This window comes from Canis lupus, chromosome 19 (genome assembly GCF_048164855.1).
Source record: "Canis lupus baileyi chromosome 19, mCanLup2.hap1, whole genome shotgun sequence".
In the NCBI taxonomy this organism is placed as follows: domain Eukaryota; kingdom Metazoa; phylum Chordata; class Mammalia; order Carnivora; family Canidae; genus Canis; species Canis lupus.
This window is the reverse complement of record NC_132856.1, coordinates 38,063,535-38,083,060: the sequence shown is the minus strand read 5'-3', so window position 1 is coordinate 38,083,060 and position 19,526 is coordinate 38,063,535. Positions and strand designations below refer to the sequence as shown.

The 19,526-nt window shown below is 48.1% G+C and overlaps 1 protein-coding gene and 1 long non-coding RNA gene across 20 annotated transcripts in view; one reads left to right on the top strand and one right to left on the bottom strand.

Moving 5' to 3' along the window:
• Positions 1 to 1,353: 1,353 nt before the first annotated feature.
• On the bottom strand, positions 1,354 to 2,107 carry LOC140611326 (uncharacterized). Its single transcript, XR_012012600.1, has 2 exons — positions 1,853 to 2,107; positions 1,354 to 1,681 (listed from the first exon to the last, which is right to left on the bottom strand). It is a non-coding gene; the product is annotated as an uncharacterized lncRNA (long non-coding RNA).
• Positions 2,108 to 2,737: 630 nt separating this feature from the next.
• The window catches only part of CACNA1D (calcium voltage-gated channel subunit alpha1 D), a 302,032-nt gene continuing 285,243 nt past the window's right edge, over positions 2,738 to 19,526 (top strand). For 10 of the 19 annotated variants that reach the window (XM_072785874.1, XM_072785873.1, XM_072785860.1 and 7 more), the window contains exons 1-3: positions 2,741 to 3,155; positions 5,103 to 5,412; positions 9,369 to 9,474. In XM_072785874.1, the coding sequence (XP_072641975.1) occupies positions 3,089 to 3,155; positions 5,103 to 5,412; positions 9,369 to 9,474 (483 nt within the window). In that variant the 5' untranslated portion in view covers positions 2,741 to 3,088. Of the gene's footprint in view, positions 3,156 to 5,102; positions 5,413 to 9,368; positions 9,475 to 19,526 lie in introns of all 19 variants that reach the window. The other 9 variants (XM_072785856.1, XM_072785861.1, XM_072785864.1 and 6 more) reach the window with 4 other exon arrangements.

Below are 19,526 nucleotides of genomic sequence, written 5' to 3'. Positions count from 1 at the left end.
TCCCCCGCCTTCACTCATTCCCCAAAAGCCCAATAAAATTAGTCACCTGTTTGTAATAGATTTTATTATTTTTTTTTTAAGATTTTATTTATATATCTGAGAGACACACAGAGAGGATAAGCAGAGGGGAAGGGCAGAGGGAGAAGCAGGCTCCCCACTGAGCAGGGACCTGGACTGCAACGCCGCATCCTGCATCGCAGGACCCCAAGATTATGACCTGAGCTAAAGCCAGACACTTATCCGACTGGGTCACCCAGGTGCCCCAGGCTTTATTTTTTAAGAGCAGTTTTAGGTTTACAGAAAAATTGCAGAGAAAGTACAGAGTTCCCATATACTCCCTCCTCCAACTGTTTCTCCTATTAGTAACATCTTGGATGAGTGTGGTACATTTGTTACAATTCACCAGCCAATATTGATACACTGTTATTAACTAAAATCCATATTTTACATTTACTCTTTGTGTTGTACATTCTATGTGTTCTGATAAAGGCATAGTGTGCTATATTCATTACAGTATCATACAGAATAGCTTCCATGCCCTAAAATTGCCCTGTGCTCCATCAGCTCACCCCTCCCCCTTCCTCACCTCATCAATTTTTAAGAATCAGAATGCCATGTCTTCTGTGAAAACGTCTCAGATTTCCTCATTACAGTGAACCTCTTTGATGCTTGCATAGCATTTTTCATCATACCTATACAGCTCCTCGGTTCCACACGGTATTACAGGTGGACACACGCTTTTCTTCTTTCACTAGACTGCATCTCCATAAGGGAGAGGATGTACCGGTGAATTTGGCCTGACCACACCTAGCCTAGGGGTCGCTGGCTGAACTGAATTGTGAGCAAATATTAGGGTGGGATTTTGCAGAACAGGTCTCCCAAGAGGCGAGGCCCTAGACCATCCAAAAGTGACAGGTAACTGTGTGAATTTTATACTTGCGTCAGCACTTAAGGTCTGTAGGTGGGAAAGTTCTTTGAAGGCAACCAGCTTCTGTCCCTTCAGATTTGGGCTCATGGGCAGCCTTAGGTGAGGTAGTCCGGCCGGCTTTATATTACTGCTAGGCCGCGGGGCTCTTCCCCTGCCTCTCCACCTCCCCAAAAAGGAAGAAGAAGAAGGAGGAGAAGAAGAAGAAAAAAAAAAAAAACAAAAACCAAAAACTAAAAACAGAAGAAGAGACAAGGACAAGGAGCCTGTTTTAACCCTTCCAGTCCCCTGCCCCTCTGAGGAAGGCCCCTGGAAAGCCTTATGCTTGGTCCCCAGTCTCTCTCCCCAGGTGGCCCGAACAATTGATGCCCAGCAGGCTTTCTTTGGCCAAGGAGCACCTTCCCATAAACTCGTCTTATCCTCTTCAGTCACGCTGAGATTTTTGCTTTATTTTTTGCTTTAAAGACACTGTGCTCAAACGTTCTAAAACGCTGTGGGAACATGCAGATCGGAACAAAAGCAAATAAATCGAATCTTGTGAAGTAAAGCAGAAGCCCTTCTCCCAACAGCCAGCTCAACGCTAAATGAGAACTATCAGTCATCCAGCAGATACAGCGTTTTCCCTTCTAGACAGGAGCTGCCGTTCGCAGAAGCCCCCACCCCAAAGAGCGCTCTCCTGCTCTCCTCGGCGGCGGCCAGCAGCTCCTTGCAGCAACACTCCCTGTCGGCAGGACCTTGGCCTTCACTTCCTCGTACCTGCCGGCAGATACACGTGGGGGGAGGGGGTGGGTGCGGAGACACGAGGAGGAGGGGAAAGTGCCCCCGTCACCCCCTGAGTCCTTGAGCCCACAGTGGCGGCGCCGGGGTCGACGCGGGTTGGAGGTGGGGACGCTCTGGACACGCGGTTAGGTCTCAAGGTGCCGTTACCTGGGGGCAGTGGCTGGTCTCGAGGGCGCAGAGCTCCCCCATCCCCCGCCGCCACGGGGAGCCAGAGGGGAGCGGGGAGCGGGGGGCGGGGAGCGGAGGGGGCGGGGAGCCGCGGCCGCCCGCAGGCACCTGCGCCCCCGGGGGGCGGGGCCTCCTCCAGGTGTGCGGAGGACGCGCTCGCCGGAGCCCGGGCCCGCGCGGGAGCCGGAGCGCGGCGTCCCCGCCCCCCCGCCCCGGGCCCCCGCCCCGCGGAAATGCAGGGGAGGAGCGGTTAATCCGCAGCCGGGTCCGCGGCTCCGCAGGCCCCGCCCGCCCCCGCCGGGGAGCCGGGAGGCGCACGCCGCGGCGCGCACGGGGTTAAGCGGCGGCCGCGGCCGGAGCGCGCTCAGCCCCCGGGCGCCCGCGGGTCCTGCGAGCCGGCGGGGCGGCGGCACCCCGAGCCCCAGGCGGCGGCCACCGGGCGCGCGGGCCGAGCGGGGACAGCGCGGGCCGGGCCCGGCCCCTGGGGCGCGGCGGGGCGCGGCGGGGCGCGGCGCGGCGGCGCGGCCCGTGGGAGGCTCGGCGGGCGGGGGAGGAGGGGACGGCGGCGGGCGCGCAGCGTCGGTAGGGCGAAGCCGGCGTGCGGCGCGGCGCGGCGGGCGCGGAGCGAGCGAGCGAGCGAGCGCCTCCGTCCCCGGATGTGAGCGCGGGGCGCCCGCGGTCCCGAGCCAGCGGCGGCGCGGGCGGCGGCGGCGGCGGCGGCGGGCACCGGGCACCGGGCACCGGGCGGGCGGGCGGGCATGGGGGGCGCTCCGAGCGGCCCCGGCGGCCGGGCCGGCATCTCCGCGGCGTCCCTCCGCTAGAAGGGGGGGCGGGGGGACACACCAAGCCAATTCTCCTTTGCAGCAAAAAAAAAAAAAAAAAAAAAAAAAAAAAAAAAAATAATAATAACAATAAAAATTTATATGTATATATTATTAAGATAATATATACATCTGATCTTATTTTTTTAAAAAAAAGTTTATTTTGCTCCATTTTTGGAAAAGAGGGAGCGTGGGTGGCGAGCGGTTTTTACAAATTATTCTTATTTTCTGCTATCCGTCCCCGTCCCTCCCCACCCCCTGCCGAAGCGACCATAAGGGCAGGGACCGCGGCTCCTACCTATTGGTAAACCCCCTTGCCCGTTCCTCCCCCCCACCCGCCCCAACGCCCAGCACCGTGCCCTGCACACAGTAGGCGCTCAATAAATGTTCGTGGATGATGATGATGATGATGATGAAAAACATGCACCACCAACGGCAGCAGCAAGCGGACCACGCGAACGGTGAGCAGCAGAGCCTGGGCACCCGCTGCCAAATCTCATCCTTGTCATGGTCCTCCTCTTCCTTCCCACCCCCTCCCGTCTCTGATGCACTGGGTGGGTTGAGAGGGTTGGAGAGGATGCTTCTAGCTCGGTGCCATCTACATAGGAAGGGGAGATGCGTGACAGCCACTCCGTTCTCCCCTTCAGGCCTTGAATGTCAGAGTTAATTCTGCATTTGTGGGGTGGGGGCGGCCGTGGAGTCCTTGGAGTACCGTGCGCCGGAGGGGCGGCGGGCCGAGGTGATTCGGGTTCAGTGTCCTCGGGCTCAACTTTCCCCCAACGCTCCCGAGCGAGGGAAGGGGGATGGTTGTGAATCCCCAGCCCGAGCCCCCTTTCCAGCCTCTGCTCGCCTTCCTCTCCTTCCCCGCCCCCTGGTCTCCAGTGGCATCCGGAAAATTCTAGGATTGCCCGGTTTCCCTCTCCGCGACGGTGGGTGAAGCACACCCCGCCCCTGGAAGAGGGAGGCCGGGTCTGGGGATCGCGGCCGGGGGGTCGGGTGGAGCGTGTTCCCGCTCCCAGCGCCGCTGTGCTCACGTCGGTAACCTAGCAATGCCTGGGGAGTCGCTGCCGCTCCGGGGCTCCTCTCCCCAGCCGGGCCTGGGCACCACGTGCAGCCACCACGCCGGCCGGGCTGGCTGGGTCGACGGCGGCCGTAGCAGCTTCTGGTCAGCCCTCCTACCTCCTCCTTGGAGGCCGGGGACGCACCTCCACTCCCCGCACCACCCCCCCCCCCCAACCTCAGTGGACTCACAGCATTCCCAAGGGTGAGCCTAAGGGAAGGCTCTGCGGGATTCCTCCCCAGCGGGGGACTGCTGCTGGCTGCGCTGCTGGCCCCCTGCTCCGGGTGCTGGGCAGGCCGACCTGTGTTGGCTTGGACTCTCTCTCTCCTTCTTTACTTAGCAAGAATTGGTTTTGTAAACGCCCATCCCTCTGCCTTTGCCACCACTCTCACTTTGACTTGTGTCTCAGTGAGGAGGTTGTGACTCAAGGTAGGCAAGTGCCTGGGACACCTGCCCGGGTGGTGGTGGTGGTGGCCTGACCCAAAGTCAGAAGGGGGCTTTGCACACGGAGGCCCCCTTGGGGCTCTGCCCTGGTACCTAGATGCCAGCCTACCGTTGGATGATTCCTGCCTGGGCCTTGAGGGACCTGTCTCTCCTAGGTGTAGGGGTGCAGGCTGCCTGCCTTGACTGTTTCTCTGGATGCTGGCTTGGCTGCTGCGGCTGCAATTTAAAATGCAAAAAAGCCCTAAAGATGTTTTCTGTTTTCGGAAGCCTGTGGAGGAAATGAGTCCCAAGCATCATGAATTTTCATTTGCAGGAAGTGTCAGTGCATAATCTAGATATTTGTTATGGGGCTTTTGGTATTGCCCTGGTGCCTAGTGCAGGATTTTTTTTTTCTATGCCGAAAAAAATGCATTTGTGGCTGTACAAAGATATTGGAGTGGCACCCTGAAAATGAGTAAGACTATTGAGTTATTGGCACTGCCATTTTTGGGGGGGGGTGGTGAGGAGGGTAGTTATTTTGGAGAAAAGCTATTGTGTGTATCTATTAACTCATAAGAGATACATGTATTTTAAAAGTCAGAAAAGGTGGAATAAATGTGGATGACCTCAGTTTGAAGAAAGACATTTAGCAGCAGAGTCCTTGTGAAGACAGGGTTATAGAGAGGCACTCACCCCTGTGCAGCAGTGGTCCTATGCCACTGATATTCAGGGCACAGCACGTGGAGTTCTTTGGCTGCTCTGGTTGACCACATTTTCTGCTTCTGAAAACTAGGACATGAGGTACAAAATGGAAACATGGGAAGCATACCCCCCTGTTATTGATGGGAGACAACTTTTGCTTTTTTCTGACACTGGTTTCTCATTATTCGTTTTTAAATTTTTCTTTTTCCTCCCCTCTTCCCAGAGGCAAACTATGCAAGAGGCACCAGACTCCCTCTTTCTGGTGAAGGACCAACTTCTCAGCCGAATAGCTCCAAGCAAACCGTCCTGTCTTGGCAAGCTGCAATCGATGCTGCTAGACAGGCCAAGGCTGCCCAAACTATGAGCACCTCTGCACCCCCACCTGTGGGATCTCTCTCCCAAAGAAAACGTCAGCAATACGCCAAGAGCAAAAAACAGGGTAACTCGTCCAACAGCCGACCTGCCCGCGCCCTCTTCTGTTTGTCACTCAATAACCCCATCCGAAGAGCCTGCATTAGTATAGTGGAATGGAAGTATCCTTTTTTTGGGGGGAAGTCTTTCTTGTTTCTCTTTTACCATCTGTTCTTTAAAAGGATCTGCTTTCTGAAATGGCACTTACAAAGTCGTAGCAGTCTGGAATGTGAGCAACAGAAAAGCTGTATGTAAAGGGTTGCATTGTATATACCTTCCTATCTCCTCAGGGTGCCAAGGGGTTGCTCTATGGTTATATTTAGCTGTGTGTGTGTGTGTGTGTGTGTGTGTGTGTGTGTAGTGATGGAGGTGGGGGATATAGCCTGAAACTTCAAAGTGGTAATTAAAGAGGAAACTGACCTTTGGTCACCATGAGATGGGGAGTTTAAACCCACCATTGCTTTTGGAGCAGTGATATGCATTGAAGCTATTGCAAATAAGGTACGCTGATTTAAAACAAAAAGACTGTACAAGACTCTGCTAGAAATGAATACATTTTTGACCTTTAGTGGCATCTTCTCATTCTGATGTTTAGAATTTGTTTCCGAAACTCCAACTACTGCTAAGGTTGCTTCTAGCTTTGACATTTGCCGATTCTGATTGTTCAGGTAGCTACAAATATGAACACTTGCTTCATAGGGAGGGAGCAATTTGCTCTTCAATGCTATGACTTCCTGGAATTTCCTTTTGACATGTTCCAAAAAAGCATTTGAAACGTGAGCGTGAGGGAGCGTGTGGAGGGAGAGGCTTGTGTGCGCCTCTTCTTCCTGAGCCCTTGTGAGTTAGAGAGCAGTCTGTCAGTGGGGGAATTTGCAGTTGCTGCCTTTATAAAACATTCTGTCTGTGTCCTTGGACTGGAGTTGCATTTCTGGGTGTCTCCTTTGTATTTTTAAAACTGAACTCCAAATGCCCCAGGATGGTTGTGACGTCCCGGATCTTGGAAAACTAGGGTGCTTGGCCTGCCCACCCCCTTCCCCAATTCTAGAGGCCAAGTCTCCAATTACTGCCACCCTCCAGAAGAGGTTGACTGAGGCCTCCTTTCTGAGCAAATGGCTTTCTAATTAGTCAGATGATTCATTGGTCTGGGTAAAACAAAGCATTTCCTTTTCCCAGAAGTGTATTTGGGACCAACAGGAGCCTTGGAGTAGCTCCTAACCATAGGAAACAGTGTGAGTGTAGGGCTTCCCCCACAGCGCCCAGGGTGAAAGGGCTAAGAAGGAGGGATATTGACCACCACCTGGAAGGTGAGGCCAAAACTCCCTTATAACCCCAAGGACCCAGCTAGGCAGTTCTTTGCATGCCTTCTGTTGTAGCTGGCTCTTTTCTGAGGTTACGGACACGAATTAAAATGAGGTAACTTTGTCCAGAAAGGTTTTGGAGAGGGCAGCCAAATGCAAGGATAAGGTTTGAGGGGTTTTCATGTGCTTTTCCTTTTGAGAACAGATGCCTCTTCTCTAGGGGGAGTTATGGTGTCTCTCACATAGCTGAGGCTGCGTGGATATATTTTCTCTGTAAGTTTTTTTCCAGTCTGAGAATGAACACTACCATCAGCCTGGAGGCAGCTAGGTGCATAGGATGTGCCTCAGTGGCATCGCTCTGGTCAGAAGCATGGTTGCACTCAGCCAGAAAGATCGCCTCCTCCTGAGGTTGTTTTGACGTGACTCTGAGTGAGCAGAGACCTCTCCGGGGTCATTGACTTCTTGTGGAGTGAGGTGGGAGGCCTGGTGCTGTTTCTCATCGTGCACAGTAATTTGTATATAGCAATGTATGTGCACGGATTGAATTCCTGGATCTTGTTGCCGACTTTTCCGGCATGGCCAGACACGTATGTATAGGAACGAGGGGATGTGGCTGCCAATCCAGGGAGAAGCCTGCCTACAAATGGGACAGTCTGTAGAGCAGATCTTTTTTTTTTTTTTTTTTTTTAGATTTTATTTATTTATTCGTGAGACACACAGAGAGAGGGAGAGGCAGAGACACAGGCAGAGGGAGAAGCAGGCTCCATGCGGGGAGCCCGACGTGGGACTTGATCCCCGTCTCTAGGATCACACCCCAGGCTGAAGGCGGCGCTAAACCCTGAGCCACCGGGGCTGCGCTGTAGAGCAGATCTTTAAACAACATGTGATCTGTTTGTCTTTCCCAGTGACAGTTCCCTTCTAGTTCAGGGAGCATGTTAGAGAAATCCTCCGAAAGCCAGCTGTGCAGGCCCAGTCAGCCCTGGGAGAGTGAGAGCCTCATTGGTTTGTACGCCCAGATGAGGTAGAGTTTCCTGCATCTTGGGAGAATGAGGAGGGTTCACCTTATCAGAAGGAATTTTTAGGAGCAGATCCATCTATTTCTCTGTCTCTCTGTTCCGCTTGGCTTGTGAAAATCTTGTGGCAGTGAGATAGTATCCACCAACACCTGGCAACTGAGACCGGACCAGCACAAAGGAAAAACAAAATTGTGTTTGGTTTTCCTGAATAGCATTGGTATTTTTCAGATTTGCTGGCCTGTCATTTAGTATTGGGAACTACAAAAGGAAGAATGGTGGTATGGGGGATGGGAGAGACCACAGGTGTGTTTCTATGTAGAATAATCCTGGGGCAGTTGGCTTTTAAAATTTCAGTAGGAACTGCAAAAAAGGAAAAGTGAAGAGGATCCTGAAGTCTTCTGCAGGAGAACTGTCTTAAGGTTAGATCTTTGGATAAGAGATTTTATAATACGAGATGAGTTAAAAAATAAATATGAATGAAAGCTAATTGGCTTTAAAAATAAACCCCTCAAAATTAGTAAGAGAAGAATGTCATTCATGTCTTTATTGTGGTGAGTGTCGAAGCTCTTTAAGGGGCTGTTTCTTCATGAGATTCAGGATATCCCCAGTGAGTAAGATGCCTTTGTTTCCTTTAGCATTTTTGGATTTCCGGGAATGATTTCAGGATGAATGGAGAAGGGTCTGTTCACCTCCTCAAAGCTTTAGTACTTGGAGATATTTAGTTAAACCAGTGGTTTTGCCTTTTTTGGGTGAGGTTATGGGAGAAACACGGTTATAAAATTAAGCTCCCCGCCCCCTGCCCCCCAAGTTGCAGATTATGTTGGTGCTCAGAAACCTTGCATTCGGAAAGCCTGAAAGCCAGAAGAAGAAAAACAGTCATTCTGGCAGAAGCCAAATTTTGCATTGCCAGTTTTGACAATGTCTCTTAATAACACTGAATGTTGAAGCAAGTATCTGTTGCAAGCTGGCTTCAAAGTGATTTCTTCCAGACAGACCCCCGAGATTTAGAATTGTTCAATTGTACTTTCAAAGTGTCTGGTGCTGATTTCTTATGGCTTTTTATTTAATTTGTTTATAAATTGAATGCAGTAACAGCTCATTAGAAACCGAGCTCCAGTCCAGCTGTAATCCGAAACAGTGATAGGCATTGATTAGTAAAGGAAGCAGAAGGGGAGCTGGAGCCTGGCTTGCTTGTTACAGTGTCTGAGGTACTGGAACGTGCCACGAGACATGCACAGGTAGCATGCAGAAAGTTCTGGTGCCTTGGCCTGCCCGGGGCCAGACAGGAGACTGACCCAGCCAGGAATAGCCCCCGAGAAAATGGCTTTAACACATGGAGGCAAGGGTTTGTGGAAGAGACTTGTCCCATGAGGGCTCCTGTTTCTGTCGACAACAGCCAGGAACCTAGTGTTCTAAGGCCTTTGTCACTTTTAAAACTTTAAGAAGCAGAGACGCGATTCGTGGGGTGCCCTAGTTGGATGTATGTTTAGGTTTCAATATAACCTGCACAGCAGAGAAAGAGCGTTATGTGATCCTTGCAAGGGAAGGAAGGACATGGAAAAGTCATTCGCTAGGAGGACCTGCCAGATGACCACGGACGATTATATTTGCTGGAGACCTAGTGGTCACAACAGCCGGCCGAGAAAGGACGCGTGGGCCTAATTCTCATTTCCAAAGTGATTCAAGAGTGGTGTGATCGAGAGTGTGATGAGAGAAATGGTTTATGTTTACATAAGACATATATGCCTTAACAAAATTTTTCAGACCATTTGACATATTTATATTATTGGCTATTTTTGCCAATTGTGTGGCCTTAGCTATTTACATCCCATTCCCTGAAGATGATTCTAATTCAACAAATCATAACTTGGTAAGTATCCTTAGAGTTCCCGCCTGTCCTGACGTGTGGTTATCATTTGCCTCTCTACTTAAACTGGCAGCTGGCTTTCTGCGTGGTTGAAGTTTACAGCTATGCATGTGATGTTTCCTGGAGCTTTGCAACAGTGGGTTTGTTTGTGGTTTTTTTTTTTTTTTTTTCTCTCTCTCTGACCTGTATTCTCAAATTTATACTGAATGAAAGTGTTTAAAGTCATGAATCTTGCATAAATAGATGTGGCACTTTTTTATGGAAGAGGTTTGTAGCAGATTTTAAAATAACTTTTCTCTTCACGTAGGCTTTTGCTGTCTACCATTCTTTTCCTGATAATATTAGCTGCTTTTTTTTTTTTTTTTTTTTTTAAATCTGGTGTTTATTTAGGAGTGGTGGCTATTTTGTTTGGTCAATTTTTCTGGTAAGTAGAAAATTATCATAGATTTTGTATGTGAACTATTCATTTCTAGAAAATCAGAATATAACTGAATAGATCGACATGGAACATAATTTGGAGAATACAGTGTAGTATTCCACTAGGAATATCCTATGAAGATATATTTTATCCCAAGATAAAATGATTCTAGGGTTAAATAAATTGGGATACTTCCACATACTTTATTGCTCCCTTAAAGATTTATAGTGCACATTAGCTCAGTAAGAGCTCCGGGAAGGTCTGTAGTTAAAAAACCAGTTTCATTTTGTTTAACTCAGCTAGTCACTAAAAGTAATTGGTCATGGATTCTTCAAACAGTTTTTTGGCAGAACACATCACGGAACCAGTGTTTTATGGGACTTTCTTTGGGAAAGGTTGATATAGTTTAAAAAAAAAAGAAAGAAAAAAAGAAAGAAAGAAAGCCCTAAAGAGCACCAGAGTTGGGACTAGGAGCTAGTCCCACTGAGCTGATAACTAGCTGTGTTTTGGGGGGCATTTCCCAAATCCTTCCCGCATTGCCATTCACCTATTTGTCAAAGGGTCTGGATGAGAAGGTCACTGGGATTGTGTTTACCTCTGACATTCTGTAAAATCTTTTCTTGATGATTCAGAAGGCATGTCAGGATTTTTTCTGGAGCTGCAGCATCCTCCTTAGGGGAGCCTGTGCAGAAAGGCAGGTGGAGCAGGGGGCCAGTGCTGGGTAATGGGGAGCTTTCTCTCTTTGTTTGCTTTCTCCTCTTTTAGCTAGATTCAGTTGTTTCTGGTTTCTCATATTGAAGCTGTATTTTAGTAGGGTGGCTATTTGCAACTAAGTGAGTGGTATAAAGGCAGAACTAGTGTGTGTGTGTGTGGGGGGGGGGCTTTCCTGGGTTCTGAAGTTACTAACATGATACTCTTGTGATTTTAGCCTTAACGGTTTATATACAGGATTTCATGCTACCCTTAAAATGTTGTGGCCTATGTCAGATATATAAGATATATATAATGTCTGTTCTTATTTGGGCTTTTATAGTCTGATTTCTAGAGAATGTAAAAATCTTTTGGATATTGCTACTGAAAATACAACTCAACGGGAGTTGGATACACATATACTGTTAGTGTGCTAATGGTACAGTATACTAGAGGTGATTTGTGTGCTTTGGGATATTTTAAACAGTTTCTGATTTGGTCCTAGACATGTTGACATTGGATGATCACTTTAAAGGAAGAGCAGAAGTGGTGAAAAGCCCCCATCAATGGGGATGGATCATCAGAGTCTAGGCCACAGATGGTGTCAGCCTTGTTACCAAATTTAACCACATGGATGGTGACCCAGTTTGTTGCTTTTTGTAGCTCAAGAGAACATGATTAAACAAACTTAGAAAATAAATACCTTTCAGAAAGGCAGATTAATTCAGATCAATGGAATAATTAATGTAGCTGTGTGTATAAGCCAATTAATATTCTGATTTTTTCCCAGGGAAATTCAGGGCGCTCATATCTGCCATCAGACCATTTGGATTTCTCAGCTGATGAGTAAGGGAGTAAAATATAGGAAATGGATAAATCTCTCTTCTTTCTTGCAATCCCTCCCAGCGGATGCTTTCTTGACAATTCTTAAACAGTGGTATTTTAAGGCATGGGGGAGGGAGGCAGTGTATTAGTTTGGCAGGCCTTTCTAAAAACCAACATATATGCCTTTGACCTCTTACCGTTATGAAACTCCAGCATTTGAGTTTCTGTCTTGTTTCACTTGGATGGTCACATGGCCAGATGAGTTTATTCTCTGCTTGACTCTTTAAATATTTCCTTTACCACTGTGGGAAGGGAAGATCTTAGTGGATTTTCCCCTGACTCTTAGCGAGGTCCCATGCCATGTCAGTGCTCCCGCCAGGGAGCCAGGTTTTTTTTTTTTTTTTTTTTTTAATACATTTGACCCAATTTGTACCAAAGTGATTGCTCTATTTTTGGGATCAGTTTAGACGCAGCTGAACGAAGTTTATTTTTTATCTGTAGTAAATACCTTTCCGTTAACGTGAATGGCAAATCAAAGGGCAGAGACTGATACGGGTTGCAGAGCTGCACATGTCAGGGAGCTGGTGGTTTTCTTTGCTTTGTCGCTCTGTGGGAGATGTGTACGCTGAACCCTTAGAGCCAGCCTTGTGCCAAGCAGTTTCTGCCTGTTACAGGTCATTTGTGGTAACACGATTACTTCTATTGGGTAAGAAAGGTGGCCATCCCCATCGGGCCAATGTGTGTTTGGTCTGAGTTGTGTGTAACTGAGCCAGCTTTGGGAATCTGGAGACAACCTTGGGGGGGAGCAAGCTTTCCCAGGGTTAGGGTTTTTTTTTTTTTTTTTTTTTTTAAGTATAAACAATCTCAAGTTTCTATGCAGTTTCATTTGTGGACTTGTAGGGACTAGTGGAGGTTGAAGCCATGGAAACCGTACAATTGAGTTCCCACAGTGAGACCCTTCTTGGCGCAGTCTGTAGTGCTAGCTCCTCAGTTCCACTTATTGAAAGTGTGTATCATTATTTAATTTCTTCTAAGCCTGGGGTGGGGAGCAGGGGGTGAGGGAGCTCTGCTTTCTGGAGTGCCAGAGCAGGGCTGCTTACAATACTCATCTTCACTGTACTGAAGAACACTTTATTTTGCCTCCCAGCCTTCAGTTTCTCATGCACAGACTGACTTGGTGAAGTTGTCTCTGCCACCTGTTCCTGATACAACCCAGCCCCAAGCTGAGCCCTGCTCTCTGTACTGCGAAGTCACCTCAAATTAGAACTGTCCCAAATCGGGGTGCTCATCTGCCAATTCAGACCTCCCCTGATGTCTACGAATGACACCAGCCGCAGAGGGCTTTTTGAACCCCTCCTTCAGGGCCTCCTCCCACCCCTCCCCCATTTGCTCACCCATAGCTCTTCTGTTACATGCTTGCCTACCTCCTGGCCCTCTCCCCACCCCTCCCCCATTTGCTCACCCATAAACTCTTCTGTTACATGCTTGCCTACCTTCTGGCCCTTTCTCCATCTGCTGTGCCTCTTCTTCAGACCCGGGAGGTGTTCAGGAATCATCTCAAACTACGTCTCTTCCGCGAGGGCTTTTCTGACCCTCACCCAAAGTAACACTCCTATCTGAACCTCTCTTGTGGATCTTCCTGCATAAAATGCCCTATGTTTTCGTTCTTCATATGCACATCCTATCTCTTATCTTTTTTTTTTCATCCTATCTCTATCTTATTAAGCATCTTCAGAATACAATTCTTAGTCAATCATTTTGGAATCCCCAACGGTGTGGTATGAAGTAGCTGTTCAGTAAACATGTGTTGTTGATGTGACCGCGAGGAGAAGCACTTCCCGCATTCTTTCCTCTGAGCTATGTTCAGGATTACCTCGGGTGGCAGGTCTCTCTGTGGACTCCTTGGAGGTCCTTAGCTGTGAGTGGGTGGAAAGTTGTAAGTGCTTATTCCTGAAGAGCTTGGGGTCTTGTGACTCTGCTTCTCAAGCACCTCTGGCTTAAGGTGCTCTGGGAGCTGGGTTTCAGAGCTGAGCCATCGCTATAGCACATTTTGTGCTCAGAGTAGGCGAGTGGTGGGAGCCTCTCTGAGCAGCCGTGCTAGCCGTGGACCCTTGGCAGTGGGACCATTGTAAGATGCCTTACAATGGCCAGGAATGTTGTGGGACAGTGTACTTTGATTACATTCTCTCTTCCACGGCTGAGATCCCAATGCACAACGTTTCCTGGGCTTAAAAAGCAAGCTCATTGGATCTGTGTGGCCATATAGTTTAGCATCTCATGGTTTTTGCAGATAGTGGGAATTACTGAAACACAGTTTTATAACTTGGTTCATTGGGCTTAGCCTGTAAGGTGGGTTTTATTTCTGTACCTGCTCCACCCTGTGTCTTTGCTTCATTATCTTTCTGTTTGAACTGTGTGCCCTTATTTCTGCGCGACCAGGTTCTCTCTCTTCTAGGATAGCTCATGTGCTGCCTTCTCAGCTCAGCCTCCTCTGAGCCTCATCCACTCCTGCCTCCCACCCCACCTGCCTGTGTTTAAATACTTGCTTTCCCTCTGCCTTCCTATGGACATGGTAAACTCTCCTCTTTACAGAGATTAGCCCCTTTCTGCCTCATTTTATACCCGCAATGGGGAGTGGTTTGGTGTGTGGTGGCTCTGCCCATGTGCTCTGGGGTCTGCCGGCCTGCTTCTTTGGCTCACTCAGCTAGTAAGTGATATGTGTTCCTAGAGACAGAGGCTGGCATCTGATTCGTCTCTGTAGTGTTGAGAACTTAACCCTGTGCTTGGCCCATAGTAGGCACCAGGAAATGCATGTGAAATGAGGGAATAAATACATGAATGGCTGTACAAGGGCTTCGCGGTGATGTCCTTATGGATCAGTAGTTAATTTTCAACAATTGGCTAATGATTAATGTTTGCCTGAGAGGCTGACTTTCATTGTCCAATATTAATGAGAATCCCAGGAAACACCTGTCAGAGTTTGCCCTTAATTTCAGGATTGTGTCTTTCTTGCCAAATTTAACTCTTTATATCTGAAGCAGGAGAGGAGAAATACAAGTACTTGTTGATGCTTTTCAAATCCCTAGGCCGTAAGCTGGCTTCTGTGCTCAGTGTTGTATGTACACCGTTTGTGAGTGAGCATGAGCATCACAGTTCATGGAAGGACGGCGGGTCGGGGTGGGAAACAGCAAGATGACCAGAGTAGATAGACTTGTATAGTAAGGCTTTACCCAGCGCTGGTTTCCTAATCTTAAAATGTAAACCAGTTTATGTGCTGCACAAATAATCACTTGTCTTTTCTAGTCTTACCTCATATTGACAAAGAACAAGTTATCCGGCTCCATCTTTTACTGAATGGACTTTGATCGAGTATTGACAGTTTTTCAGAGACCAAGTCCAGCTCTTAAAAAGAATTTGGATCTGGTACTATTTAAATTCCTTAAGAATTTTTAAAGGGTCCTCAGTCTTTTGGTTAGTTTGTTATAAAAGCAAATATCATTGTTTTATAATCATACCTTGAACACTGAACTTCCTTGCTCAAACCCTTTACAAATGAGCTTGTGTTAGAGTTCAGATATTTGGATATATTGGTGTATTACCTAATGCTTATTGGATTATGGGTTGTAGAAACACAACTCAAATTGGCTTAGTTGAAAAAAAAGTGTAAGTGTGTGTGTGTTAACTTAGCTAACTGAAAAGTCCAAGAGGTAGAAATCCTATCAGAGACAGCTGGAAAAGGGGCTTAAAAGAGGGTATCTGGATGCCACCGTGTACCCCAGCCCTCGAGTGTCTGTGGCAGAGTCCAGCTGGCCTGCAGTTGGGTTTGCCTCATACACCATCTGAAGTGTGCATCCCCCCTTAGCCCATCTGCATGAGGGCTTATGGGGAGATGCATTCCTTCCTTAACCTTAACCTCAGTTCAGTATTTTAAAAAATGATTATGCAAAAAAAAAAAAAAAAAAAAAGAAAAAAAAAAAGAGACCCCTATGGCAGATTTATGGGTAGTTTCTTTTTTTTTTTTAATATTTTATTTATTTATTCATGATAGTCACAGAGAGAGAGAGAGAGGCAGAGACACAGGCAGAGGGAGAAGCAGGCTCCATGCACCGGGAGCCCGACGTGGGATTCGATCCCGGGTCTCCTGGATCGCGCCCTGGGCCAAAGGCCAAACCGCCAAACCGCTGCGCCACCCCAGGGATCCCTAGTTTCTTTTTTTGACTGGATTGATCACAGTTTAATTTTTAACTGTCTGCAAAATGTGAGGAGTTCCAGATTCAGAGGGGACAACTTGCCCAGCACTAGAGATACTTATGTCTCGTTAAATACTGGTAGTAGTGGTGGTGGGGATCCAGAACAGACCCCCAACAGCTCCTCCCCTAAGAAAGTCCCTAAAAGAAATTCTAGAGGCTCTGGAACTGTAGTGGTTGAGCTATAGGGAAGGGCCTCACAAGGTGTTACTGTTGCTCAGATGTGGTGGCAAGGGAAGGGATGTTGATGGGTGTCTTTGTCCTGGTGGTGGGGCGGGGATCAGGGTGGGAGACTGGCAGGTTATCCAGGAATACATGTTAGCCTTCCTGCTTTTGCCTCCTACCGTGCTCAGACTCTGGGGGTTCTCTGCCAGTGACAGCACAGGATATGTCCCCCAAGTCCCGTTTTGCCCATGGGATCAAAGGAAGAAAGGTGGCAGAAGGTGTCTTCCTTTCTTCATTCAAGTGGGATTGGAGTTCTTGCAGCTGGGGTGCTTGTGGACAGTAAGGCTGTGTGGCTGCGTAGGCAAAGCTGGCCATGCCTGGTGGTGGGGAGGAGGACACAGTGAGCAAAGCTCAAGATGAGACTGAAGGAGGAACTGCCTGAGGTGACTAGTCCTGTGTGTGTGTGTGTTTGTGTATGGTGGGGGGGAATGTGGGTGGATGGATGGATGGGTGTTTTTGACACACACCTTCAAGGGTGAAACCTTCTGGTGACTTTCACTAAGCAGGCCCCCAGACATTGCCGAGGCTGGGGAAAATGACTTGCTTTTCCTGAACCTCCAAGCAATTCTTTCTGTCAATTCTGTATCCTTCTCCTTATTGGCTGAGTGGTAATTCTAGAAATAACAGGACATCTGTTGAAATTATTGAAAGAGTGACCTTGAGGGCAGGCTGGAGGGAGATGGGAGGCTGACCTGATGGAGAAAAGGCAGGCTGCAGGCTGCTCAGGGCACCTGTGGCTGGCAGGTGGACCCAGCCTGGGAGGAAGGGAGGGGCTTCGAAGCGGGTGGAAGGCTCCCACCTCTCCCTGCCTCCTGTGTCCATGGAGAAGTCTAGCACAGCGTGCTCACAGATAATTTTATAGAGCTGTAAGGACCCTTGTTTAAAAGACAGGAAGTCAAGGCACCATCATTCAACAGATATTATATTGAGACTTGATGTGAGGCTCTTGTGTCCCTGACTTCTATAGACCAAGCCACTGAGGCTCGCGTGCCCAGGAAAACCCACCACACAGGGTGGGAGAAAAACCTGCTTTGTTTTCCCTACCTTGCATTCTTACAACAGATCATCATTCAAGATTTGCACGAATGCATTCCTCTAGACAATGAAAACACTATCAAGTCGCAGTCCCTTTTTGCCTCTCTAGCTCGTTCTACTCAGTCATCAGTTTGGTGTGATCATCTAGAACTGCTTTTCCCCGTGTACGTGTGTGTTGCAACCTGTGCATTTTAAAGGGTGTGTCTATTTAGTTTGGGTATTTTAAATTTTACGCCAGTGGGAACAGAATGCGTGTATGAAATAGCTTCTTTTTTCCCCCCACGTGACGTATCTTACAGATCTTTCCATATCTGCATGCAGAGATCTAACCACTTGGTGCTGGTGTAAAATATTCCCTGTATGAATGTGCCGTGGTTTACTTGTTCTGTCTGAGGAGCGTTTAGGTTAGTTCCTGCAGTTCTGCTATCTCAAACAGGACTGCGCCGAATATCCTCCTATGCACTCCTCTGTGTATACAAGGAAACACTTCTCTGGGGTAAGTACTTAGAAGTCAACTCTGTGGGTGGGAGGATAGTGCATGTTTAATTTCCTTCCTTGCTGCCACATCGCCCTCCACTAAGCCTGTATCGATTTAAACTCCCGCCCCCACATCTCCTTGAGATCCGCTGTCATTTAACTCTGACAGTGCCCTTATGTGTTTTCTGTCTCGGGCTATGGGAAAGGAAATGTTGGGAATAGGGTTCAACCTTCCTCTTTGGATGTTTGGTTAGGCCTCCGGAGCCTCTGGGTAGAGCAGGAGGTCCAAAGCCCCGAGCACTAGATTTCTCATCTCTTTGGAACCACAGATCCAGACGGAAGGCCCCAGAGCTTATGATTCCTTCCTGTTACTTTGCCTAAGTCCTTTGTCACACGTTTGGGTACTGTAGTGCTTTCAAGTGAAACATTCATTCTAGGTAGCTAATAGGTAAAGAAGTTACTTATACAAAAATTGGATTCTTAGTTTTGGAGTATTTGCTTGCTTACAGGTTCAAGATGAACACTGCCTTTATGTTCCTTTCAGTTGGGGAAGAAAAATGTCACCTGGTTTGTTTCTACTGTCCCATGTTGTTGTCGTTATTGTTTTATTTTCAGGCATAGTACAATCCTGCTGTTCTTAGGGTATTTATGATAGGGTTTATGCCCCCCGCCCCCCTTCCAAAAGCTCTGAGGTGGCCTAGGGAAGGGAAGTTGATACCAGATGAGGCAGTGTGGAATCCAAACAAAGTAGACCTGCCCTGCGGAGGCGGTGGCCCTCGAAGCTGATGGATTGCTAACACCTGGGCACGGATTTGGCCGCTAGGATTTCCAGCAGTGGTGGCCAGAGGAGGCCCAGCCTAACTTCCACGGCTTTTATCCTCTCAACAATGGGAAGCAGCTGCATTCATTCAGAGAAGCACTTTTTAGACACTGAATCCAAGGAGGAATGTGCAGCATGGGTCCTTGTACAAAGTACCCTGTCAGGCATGGTGAGCCCTGTCGTCGCTGTGCTTTTGTTGAAGAGTCAGAAAGGCCCTGCGTGCGAGCAGCTGGCCTCTGGATTCGCGGTTGCTGAAGGGTGAGCGCGCAACACTGAACTGCGGTGGCGTAAGGAAGGCGCTTCTGTGCGCTAGGAGAGCTTTGCTTTTTGATGATACAAACACTATAGAAGTAGAGCTGGGAAGATGAAAAAGAGCAGTTTAACACTGCAATCGGGAAATCATGCATAAAGCACTTTTTCGAGCGTTTATTATGTGTAAAACAGAGACCATTAAACACATTTGCTTCCTGTCCTGACTTGTTTAAGTCAGACTATAAAAGGATGCTATGAATTAAGTGCAGAAAACCCCTCCAAACCCCTCAAGCTTGAAGAGATGTGCTTTTGTTATTTTACTCCGACGAAGTGACCAATATATTTTTTAAAAAGACATCCTTGAATGCTCTTCAGTAAATAGAGAACAATGGAGCATAATGAATGTTTATATTTAAATGACTGCTTTTAAATTGTACAAAAACAGCCAGTAATTAGCCCCTTTAGTCCGTTTTCCACGATAATGCAAAAATGAACTTCTCTTTGGGCTTTCACAAATTCCGAATTGTCGAAATATAAATTAATGGTGAATCAATCTAAAGCTCTTTTTGAAGGTTTTATCAGGAGGAAATGAAGTGAAAACATCTACAATTCTGAATTAGAATTCAAGGAAGTAGTGACACCCAGCAAGAATTTGGTAAGAGGGGGGTGGTTAAGAGGTCTTTTTCTAGAAGGGCACGCGGGGTGGACCTAGAGTGGTCCTGGTAGAGAAGGCGCTGCTGTGTGTTCGCTGGGCCAGCTGGGAAGCTCGCTGACAGCAGGGAAACCGCATGGGACAGCGGTACGTGGGTTAGATGGTGGGTTCTCCTTTACCGTGAGTGGCTGGACTCGAATCACAGACCGGCTGAGATTGGGATTGGAAAGGGTCCCAGAGACCTCTGGATGGATGTGTTCCTTTCACACTCAGCAGTCGACTTGCCCAGGGTCCCAGGGTGAGAGAGGAACCAAGTGGGGGCCTAGGCCCAGTCTCCTGTCTCCTGGTGTGTCTCTTCCCAAGCCCTCCACTTATAGCTGTGATCCAGTTGAAGCCAGGCACTTCCCCTCTGAC